The sequence below is a fragment of the Gavialis gangeticus genome, unplaced genomic scaffold (genome assembly GCF_001723915.1).
Source record: "Gavialis gangeticus isolate Ggan-Ray unplaced genomic scaffold, GavGan_comp1, whole genome shotgun sequence".
NCBI classification, from domain to species: domain Eukaryota; kingdom Metazoa; phylum Chordata; order Crocodylia; family Gavialidae; genus Gavialis; species Gavialis gangeticus.
In genome coordinates, this window is record NW_017728995.1 from 9359062 (window position 1) to 9370024 (window position 10963).

Below are 10963 nucleotides of genomic sequence, written 5' to 3' on the forward strand. Positions count from 1 at the left end.
GCTCTCCCACATCTTTCCTCTTTTGTTTGTTTGTTTATATTGACTTATTATGGGCCGTGGGCTGCCAATTAAGCTGGGCACGGCTGCAACCAGCAAGGAGAAGGTGACAAATTAAGCCAAGGGGTTGTCCAGGACTCAGTCCCTGGAGAGGAAATTCCATAATAAAAGTGGAGAGTGCATCTTAAAAAAAAAAAAAGAGAGAAAAAAAGAAAAGAACGTTTTTTCTCTAGTTGTTTTGTTGTTCCCTCCATTTTTTTTTTATTGACACGGAGCTCGGGGAGGGAACCAACGGTCACTCGTGGTGGAGGCAGGGTAGTCACCACTCCTCCCTTTTGTTAACAACTTCAAAAAATAAAAACAAAGTCATGGCAGGTGGGAAGACAGAGAGAATAAGAGCCCCAACCAAACTGACCGGGGGTTGCAGTGCCCCTGGAGAAGACCGGTGAATGTCAACTGGATGTAAGGGCAAGCGCCCATACCCGGTAACTTCCCAACAGTGGTAGTTTATTAGTCTTACTGTAGACAAGTGGATAGTAGCACACTTATTAGCTGCTGGAAGGGGGAAGAGGATCTCTTTCCAAAAGTAAACAGAAACTCTGAAATGGGAGGAGGGGGATAAAAAAAAACCACTTTCCTGAAAAATGATGGTGCTTTTTTCCAAAGTAATAAACAGCCTACATTCTAAATAGAATCACTGAAAATGAGGTATGCCTAGCACCCAGCTTGAGATATTCAGCTTCTTGAATAATTGGGCCAGCAGGAAAGAGTAAGTTCTTACATCTGTATAACGTGTACAAATTAATTCATAGTGCCGGTACAAACACTTAAAATGCCTTACTTCAGCATCTATAATACAGAACTAATAAAGTTATGCAAAGTTATTACAAGGTTCTAATGTTTTGCTTTGAGACAAAGGATATGTTTTGGTTCCTTCGAGAGTGATGTCTTCAACCTCATTCTTTAAAAGTTTCCTGCTTAAATAGTCCGGATGAAGTAACAAGAAGCAAAAAAAAAGTAGGTTTCTTCAATGGATAGGTTACACCTACAAAAACAAATATCATTAAATAACTAACATAAAAATAGAACCAACACCTAAAATAATATTATTTAAGACATTTAACATTCTATATATTCTCCAAACAAGACCAGCAATACAATCACACATACACAGACACAAACTTTAATTAGGTATAAATGCAAAATGTATGTGAAGCTGTTAACTAAATAAGAATGGAAAGGCAATGAAAGATGTCTGGAATCAGTGCCATCTATGTACAAATGTATTTGTCTAATACTCTGTGGGAAGGCTAAAATAACTATAAAAAAAATCATTTCAGCAGGGATTTTTTTAGTAGTCTCTGTTGCCAGTAGGCAATTCTCAAATAATTAGTACAACTTATGAAGCAGAGCCTCAGGTGGTTAGGGTTGTCCAACACCTTCTGTAAAAGGCCTAGTTTTCACTGGATTAAAACTTTGCCAAGTTTTAACAGCTTTGGATGAAATTTCCCAGGTTCTGCCTCAGAATTTTTTTTCTTTTTAATAAAGTTTTAGCTGGAACAGCTTACAATACAATTAGGAAAATATATATATTGTCCATGTTAAAAAAACCAAAACAAAACAATTTTGATCACAGACTCTGGAAGTTAAGATCCTTGGAACTTGACATCTGGCAGCAGGAGACCACCCTGATGGCAGGCATGTAAATTCACCTAATCTTGAATCTGATCTTTACTACATACCTTCTAACCTTTGCAACAAATGAGGCAGGGACCCGACAAATAGCTCACTGTTACTCAACTTGATCCACATCCTGCATACTGTCACCCTATGTATGGAAAGAGACAAGGGTTCAATCAGAAAAAATAGCACATAAGATAGGGACAGAAATTACACATAAACCAGTATAAGTGATAAGAAACCAGTTCAAATCCGTAACACAACAGAAGTTCAGTGCACATAAATTGCTTTAAAAATGGCTGAAACCAGATTAAGATAAACCTGGATGGATGTAGTGTCAGACTTAAATGATTTAGGTTAAATCAGTTTATTGAACCTCTGTCCCAGATCCCCTCCAGATTCAAGTTAACTCACAGTTGCCCAGCTTCCCAGGATGCTTTGTACCCCCCCTACAAACCCCACCTTGCAGGGTGGGCAGGCTAGCCTTGGCTCAAGCTGTCTGCTCCAGCTGAGCAGTGAGGTAGATGTGCTCTACCACCCCCCTGCTTCTGGCCTGAGCCACTGCAGACATGTATGTGGCTGCATTTATGGAATCAAAAGCGAGTATCTGTTCACTTGCTTATCAATTCAATTGACACAGTTTAGATTAACTTTCAAAGACTGAATTGATTCATCCTTGGCTTTTTAACTTCCTTACTTAGCCATGATACAGTCTTTAACTACCTCATTATGCATACATCCATTGGTCCAAAATTAAGGTTACATGGGCAACGTTAATCCAGGCATTTCCTAAATTGAATGTCTGCCTTTGCAATCTTTTTTATGTTCTTCTGCACATTGGAGCAACTAGAGTGTGTCAAATCAGAAATATATTGTCTTTACATTATTGTATTATAATTATACATAAAGAAAAAAATAGCCATGCCTTGACCAAAAGCAGCACACTGTTCTTCATATACAATTAAGGAGAATAGTTTTAAAAAACTAACTATTTTGTCATGATAAAGAAAACAGCAAACAGCAGCTTCAGAGAATAATATCACAATGAAACAGGAAGTTTTTATAAAGAACTTTGCAGTGATAATGGACTTAGGAGAAGCCCCTTGATGTACATAACTCCCATTAATGTTAATTAATGGATGTGCTCCCATTGAGGGGAGAATATACCATTATACAACACACATGGCCTCTAACCTTCTGGAATTCCTTCAACATAGAAACAATATGCCACTGAGTTACTATGCAAGGTTTCCTCCAGGCCCTAAAGAAATACAAATGCTGCCACGCATTAATTTTCAACCCCCTTAGCATGCTGTCCCTAGTACTAAGTTCCCCCGACTCCACCTTAAAACACAGTAAAAACAATTTGATTTTTAAATATCTAAACTCTCCCAAATTTGGAACATGACTGCCTTCTCCTGTTTCCATCCTAATAGCATGGAGGGACACTGCTGTGGTATCTAAAATACCTTGAGCTCCACATCAATAAAAGATGTTTAGACAACAATATTATTTTTGTTTACTACCTTGCATGGCTATCACTGTAAAAATATTCCAAGTGTGATCTATCCACTGACCAATTACAGAGCAATCATTCAGGTTCTCAATTCCAAAACAGAATACATGTTTACACTGAACGGGGCTGTGGGTTGTTTTTCCTTATCTTGTATAAGAAAAAAAATATGAACTATTATGGAATATTTTTTAAGAGAGACAGAATTGATATACTTGTGCCTTATTAAAACTACCCCTCAAATTTAACAGTTTTTCACAATTATTTGGATACACCACAACTGTATCTCCCTATGCTTCAAATAGTATTTTCTGACTCATCCTTCAATTGTTTTTGTTTGTTTTTAATTCTTAATTTTTTTATTTCAAGTTTTATTAGACACTTGATTATTGTAACTTTTTCATCGTCTCCTCTCTGCTCCCCATGCCTTGGTAGCAAAAGATAAAAGTTAAAGGATAAATTATAGATGTATTTAATTAATATATTGTTTTAAATTCTAAGATAATATCAGCAGTTTTAAGAAGAAAGCCATTTAAAATATGTAGTTCTAAACAGAGATGTGTGGCAGAAAACAGAAAATTTTCCAGTGCTTTATTTTCCGGTGGGAAATTTCACATTTCTAAAAGTTCATTGTTTCATAAAATTCATTAGTAACAATAAATGGATGCAAATACAGTATTAGGCAAGCTTGGTAGTTTCAAAGTTGTAATTAACGCTTTTCAGGTGATTATCCCTAGGAAGCGTGAGAGAGTACATAGATGTTTTATTCATTTGTAAACAGGAGGGTAAATACACTCTCATAATAATAGAAAACAAAAATCAAGTTATGAATTCACCTAATTGGCTGTGCGGGTCAAATCAAAATCAAATGAATGCACCGCTAAGATTGTTTCTATTTCTCAAAATCTCTTGCTTCTGGAGAATCAGTCAGAAGCACAATTAGTGAAGAAGATGCAGTGTGACGGTAAGTTGCCTGTGCCCATAGACTCATTGGTAAAACCATCCTTTAGTGAAAGAAAATGAAGTTCTAGTAGTTCTGAATGAGATTTGCCTCAGTCGGATTCTGCAATGGGACTAATCAGTAGTGCAAGTGATTCTACAGATAGTGACAGTGAAACTGGAGGTGCTGCAATGACCTCAGAGGAAAAGAGTTAAACTCTGTTGAAGTAGATGAGTGGACAACCACGGCATATCATGCACAGTTCTTTGGGTGCGCTAAAATTAGTGTGTCAACATTTTTCAGTGCCTTTGTTTTTCCCCTTAAATTTAAACAAACAATGTAAGGGAAGTACATGCTAATGTATATTGTCTTTACACTTTTACAAGTATTCCAATAAAAATAATTTCTTTCCACATAAAGGCTTGAATTTGTTTGACTATAAAATTTAAACTACATTAAGTGTGCTGTATTTAACTGTTTTCCTAATCAAATGTTTCAGTTCAAATACTTGTGGCTATTGGGACATAAAATTAACATGGGGGGTACTTTTTTAGCTTTGTTTACTAAATATAAGTTTACTAAATATAAATATAATGTTAAAAATAAACATGCTAAATCAGATCACGCTCTATTTAGGGCACGGAAGTTTTCCAATTCAACGTTTTCTGGAAAATCCACATCTCTGGTTCTAAATAAGAGTTTAAAATGATGATATGATTGATTGAAAACACTCAAGACTGAAATAGAGTACACTCCATTTAAGTGCATGGCCTCCAGATTGAAAAAAGGCTATGCACTTACCTGGAGTATGCACTTATCTGAACTTAATGTAAACAATACTCATTACGTTCACAGTGCTGTCAGCAGCCCTAAGAGTGACTATTAGAAGCCTTGAAAATGATTGGAAGGAGTCAGGTTCAGGATTGCTAATACCACAGACCTGTCAGGGCCATATACTTAATGAGCACTGCTTACGGCTCTGTCAGGTCTGGTCATTTTCAAGGCTCCTAATAATTTCAGGGTTGCTAGCCTTGAAAATGACTGACCTGGAGAGGTTCACAGCTGCTATTAAAAGCTTAGCAAAATGACTGGATTTAGTCAGTTTTAATGCTGCTAGCTCCCACTATTTTGAAGACTTTTAATACCAAAGTAAAACAGCATAGAAAAGCAGATAGCGGGACTGAAAATGGTGCATATCTACATGATCTAAGCTTAACCCATATGACAATAAACAATATGCAAAAATGGCATGGTTAGGCAGCTAAGCAAATTATGCACTTATCCAATATTCATAGAGTACACTGCACCCATACAATCAGTAAAACATGGCCAGTATAGTACAAACTCCTTGTTATGCCCTTGGACTTATTCCAAATATACCGACTCTAAATCTGTCTCCACTGAAAATGACAATGGATTTTCTTAATATCCAACCTAAACTTCCCATGTTGCAACTTGTTACCATTGCTGCTTGTTTTGTCATCTGCCACCGCTGAGAATGGCCTAGCGCAGGTGTGGACAATTAACTGGGATGGAGGGCCACTTAAGAAGTACTGCTTACTGACCACTGTAACCCCCAAGTCCTTTTTTGCAGAATTTCTGTTTAACTAGTCAGTCCCCAGTCTGTACCAGTGTGTGAGATTGTTTCATCCTAAATGCAGTCTTTGTGCTTGTCATGAGATGTCTTTTGGTCCAGTCTTCCAGTTTGTCTAGTTCTCTGGGAATCCTTGTCCTACCCTCCAGCATATTTACTACTCCTCTCACCTCCCTCCCTCCCCCACAGCTTGGTGTCATCTGCAAACTTTTGAGGGTGCACTCTAAACCATCCTCCAAGTCGCTGATGAAGATATTGAACAAAACTGGCCCAAGGACCAACTCTTGGGGCACTCCACTTGATACCAGCTAAAAACTAGGCATCAAGCCATTGGTTACTACTCTTTGAACTGGATGCCCCAGCCAGTTTTCTATCCACCTTACAGTACATTCATCCAACCCATACATTCTTAGCTTGCTTGCAAGAATGCTGGTAGAGACGGTATCAAAAGCCTTGCTAAAGTCAAGGTATATCACATATATTGCTCTCCCACATCCACAGAGCCAATCTCATCATACAGGGCAGTCAGATTGGTCGGGCATGATTTGCCCTTGGTGAATTCATGCTGACTGGATTCTAAGCACTCTTCCAAGTGCTTAGAAATGGATTCCTTGAGGATCTGCACCACGATTTTTCCAGGGACTAAGGTCTGTAATTTTTTTCCACCTGGTCTGTAATTCTCTGGACCCTCCTTCTTCCCTTAAAGACGTGCACTATATATGACCTCTCCTAACTGCCACAAGTTTTCAAAGGTGATGGCCAGTGACTCTGCAATCACATCAGCCCAAGTCCCTCAAGCACCTTCAGGTGCATCGCCTCCAGCCCCATGGGCTTGTACATGTGCAACTTTTCTAAATAATCCTTAACTTTCTTTTGCCACTGTTGGCTGATCATTTCTGCCCCAAACTCTCCTGCCTGGTGCAGTAGTCTGGGAGCTAACTTTGCCTGTGAAGTCTCAGATGAGAAAAAAAGCAGAGTACTTTTGCCTTTCCCACATCATCTGTCACTAAGTTGGCCCCCTCTCCCATTTAGTAAGGGACCCACGCTTTCCCTGATCTTCCTCTTGTTGCTGACATACTTGTAGAAAACCTTCTCATTACCCTTCTCATCCTTGCTACCTGCAACTCCAACTGTGCTTTGGCCTTCTTGATTTCATTCCTGTATATCTGAGCAATACTTTATACTCCTCCCTAGTTGTTTGTTCAAGTTTCCACTTCTTGTAAGCTTTTTTTGTATTTTAGCTCATTGAAGAGTTCCCTGCTAAACCAAGCTGGTCTTCCGCCATATTTGGCTAGTCTTCCTGTACATTGAGATTGTTTGTTCCTGTGCCCTTAGTAAGGTTTCTTTAAAATACAACCAAATTTCCCCCCTCAGGCTGTCTTCCCAGGGTCCATACTCCCTCCTTCCTGTCCTCAGGATAATGAACTCAATCATCTCTCATAGTTGCTGCTGCCAAGTTGACATCTGCCTGTACATTCTCCACCAATTTTTCCTTGTTTGTGAGCACCAGATCAAGAGCACGGTTCTTGATTGGCCTCTCCAACATTTGCACCAGGGAGTTGTCCCCAGCACTCTCCAAAAACTTCCTGGATTGCCCTCCCAGGAGATGTCAGGATGACTGAAGTCCCCCATGAGAACCAGATCCTATGAAAGAGAAACTTGCTAGTCTGGTAGGGAAACTCTGCTAGCAGTCTGAAGAAGGCCTCATCTACCTCATCCTCCTGGCCTGGTGGTCTATAGCAGTGATTTTCAAACTTTTTTGTACCAGGGTAAGGGGTGTGTGGGGTATTTACCCTCCCAGATTTGTGCACCCACAGCAGGTACAGGACTGCAGCCTGGCCACACCAGCATGGGCAGGAGCTGCTTCTGCAGCCACATGGCAGAGAGCTGAGCAGGGCTGTGAGACTCATTTCTGCTGCTGCTGCTGCCACCAGGACCCCTGTGCCAGCCCTGCCATCAGCAGTATAAGGAGTAATGCACATGGGGGGAAGGGGAAGAAGTGATGGGCATGCTGCCCTCTCCTCCTGCTGCCAGCTGCTCACACAGCAGAGCTGTAGTTCTACCCCATGCCATGGCCTCGCCGCTGCCACCACTCCCCTCAGGCTGCCCATGCTGCCTCCCACCCCACCTCTCCTTTGGCTTAGAGCTGCGGCCTGTGGGGAGCAGCAGTGATAGCCAAGTCTTGATGGTGGGGTACAGCCACAGTCCAGTGCACAAGCAGCTACTGGCAGGAGGAGAGGGCAGCACAGCCCCTACGTTATTCTTCACACTGCTGGTGGCACAGCTGGTGTGGGAGGTCTGGTGGTAGCAACGAGTCTTGCCACTTCGCTTTGCCCTCCAGTGCCAGGTCCTGCCACTAGGCCAGGGGCAGTTCCTGCCCAGTCAACCTGCAGCCCCGTGTCTGCTGTGGGCACACAAATATGGAAGGAGGCAAATGACCCCCCACACCAATCCTCCCTAACATGTTGCCTATACCCCCCTTCACCTCCTCCAATGTGTCATCTATCCCCTTCTCCCTCCGCCCCAGATTTACCCACAGGGAACTGCAGGAGCTGCTCTCCATGCTGCTTGGCTGCCACATGCACGTGTGCTTACGCACATGTATGTGGCATCCCCCTGCCTGATTGCACCCCCCTTGCTCCCCCCAGGACCAAACAGCCCCTGGCAGGTTGGTTTTCCACCTTTTTCTCCTTTTAAAGGAGAATCCATTTTTAAAGTTTGTTTGTGGTCCTTTCATATTTTCTTATGACCCACTTTTGGGTTCTGACCCAGGAGTTGAGAAACCCTAGTCTAAAGCACACACCCACCATGACATCCCCTCTGATCCTAACCCAGAGACTTTCAGAAAGCCTCTCTCCAGTTTTGTACAGCTGGACTGTCCAGCAATCATACAGCTCTTTTACATAAGGTGCAACTTCTCCTCCTATTCGCCGGCATCTGGCCTTCCTGAACAGTTTATACTAGAGACGTAGCAATACAGTGGTCCGGTATCAGATCGGTACCAATACAAAGAAAAATGTCTATATTGGATGTCAGCCCTACGAGGTGATAATTTGGTTGATAAATGCCCATGCTGTAGGAAAGGAAGAGGCATAGGGCAGGGCTGATCAACACCCCCCACAGTGATGGAGGGGGCAGGGGCAGGCACTGCCCAGTCTGGGTGGGGGGACTGAACAGAGGCACAGCTCATGGGGTGGGAGTGGCTCCCACTGCTGCTTGCACCCCGGAAGGGCAGGGGGGATGTGTGCCCCCAGATCTGCGTTGCACAGGGCGGGCTGCAGCTGCAGGGTGGAGTCAGAGCCAGTGCTGCTTGGGGTTTTTCCTGCTAGGTGCTGGGCTTGGAGTGGGCTCCGGTGGCACTGGGAGGAGGCTGCAGCCACTCCAAATTTCACTGCAACTCTGCTCCCAGCCCCACACTGCTGCCTAGCACAACTGTGGCTTTTCCTGGAGCTTGGGTGTTCAGTCAGGGCTGCACCAGCTGGCAGCGCAGGGCTGGGAGCAGAGCTGCCGTGAAATCTGGGGTGGCTGCAGCCTCCTCCCAGCACTACCAGAGCCCGCTCCAAACCCAGCCTCAGGCAAGAAAAGCCCTGCGCAACACGAGCTCCAGTTCCACCCTGCAGCTGCAGCCAGCCCTGCACCGTGCATAGCTGGGGGCACACGCCCCCATCCTCCTGGGGTGCAAGCAGTGGTGGGAGCTGCCCCCACCCCACGAGCTGCACCTCCATCTCGTGCCCTACCTACCCCCCTACCCCCCAGGCCTTGGCTGGGCAGCGCCTGCCCCTGCCCCATTCCATCCCTCACCGCAGGGGGCATTGATCTGCTCCCCCCAACACCCCTTCCACCACACTGGACTTACCACCAGAAGGCAGCTGTATCGGATACCAGATCGGTATCGCCCGATATGCCTCCTTAAACATCAGCTATCAGTACCAGCCCCCAAAATTCCCCAAAATTGGTGCACCCCTAGTTTATACCCATGACAGTGCTCCAGTCATGTGTACTACCCCAACAAGTCTGCTATTCCAATAATATCATAGTCCCATGACTGTGGGAGGACTTCTGATTCATCCTGCTTGTTTCTCAGGCTCCATGCATTCATGTACAGACATCTGAGGTAACTAGTCAATTGCCCTACTTTCTCAGGAAGAGTAAGGCCTCCCCCGTTGTCGCCTCCTGCTTGTGCTTCCTGCAGGTCACCTGCTTCCCCACTTAGCTCAGAGGTTTGGTCTCCATCCCCTGGCAAACCGAGTTTAAAGCCCTCCTTACTAGTTTAGCTAGCCTGTCTACAAAGATACTCTTTCCCCTCTTCGGCAGGTGTATCCCATCTCTTCCTAGCAATCCTTCTTGAAACAACATCCCAGGGCTGAAGAAGCCAAAGCTCGATGACACCATCTGCACAGCCATGCACTGATCAGTAGGACGCTCCTGCCTGAGCCTTACTGCTTGACTGGAAGGATCGAGACCACCACCTAAATCCCTGCCCCCTTCACCCTTGCACCAAGCCCTAGAGTCACTTTTGTGACTGTTCCTTATTGGTCTAATTGCACCTATTGTGACCAAGAGGTACATAAAATATGGCTTAAGGAATTATTCATCTCAATACCCATTTCTGCATGCTGCCTGATGCCCCGAGTAGATGCGTTTACTATAGCGATCATCTATAGCAGGGGCGGGCAGAATGCGGGCCAGGCCAGATGCAGACTGCAGGGCCCCTAAAAAAATTTAGAAAATTAATATTTATCTGCCCCTGGCATGTGGTCCTTGATGGCTTGCCAAAACTCAGCCTTTTTCCACCCAAAATAATTGCCCACCCCTGATCTATAGTGCTTCTGCTCAAGTTGCATTTCTCCTACATTATGCCTCCAGTTTCCCTACTTCCTGTCCTTGTCTTGAAAAGTATCCCACTTGCCTGCTGTGTGCTGGAGAACAGTCTGTGAATGTGACTAGGGGGATGCGAGGGGGAGACGCAACAAGGGTAACAGGGCACCGAATGAGACTGCTGGGAAGCGAAAGGGAACAATGCAAATGGGGGGGCAGGGGTCCTTCCTGCATGGGCAGCCCAAACTCCAGGCATTAGGAATAGTGCTGAGATGCCAACATGCTGCTCTGTTAACTTCTGGCACCGGGGACTCCTAGATACACCAATGCCACAGCTGGGAAAACAAGAGTCCTTCCCACTCCCCCTCAGCCTCCACCTCCTTTGCCAGGCTCTACACCTTCCCCATCAACACTTGAATGG

At 44.1% G+C, this 10963-nt stretch overlaps 1 protein-coding gene across 1 annotated transcript in view; it reads right to left on the minus strand.

Moving 5' to 3' along the window:
* Window positions 1-1050, minus strand: part of IFT80 (intraflagellar transport 80) — a 179819-nt gene extending 178769 nt beyond the window's left edge. The window contains exon 1 of the mRNA XM_019503222.1: window positions 921-1050. Within this exon, the coding sequence (XP_019358767.1) occupies window positions 921-957 (37 nt within the window). The 5' untranslated portion in view covers window positions 958-1050. The remainder of the gene's footprint in view (window positions 1-920) is intronic.
* Window positions 1051-10963: the final 9913 nt, after the last annotated feature.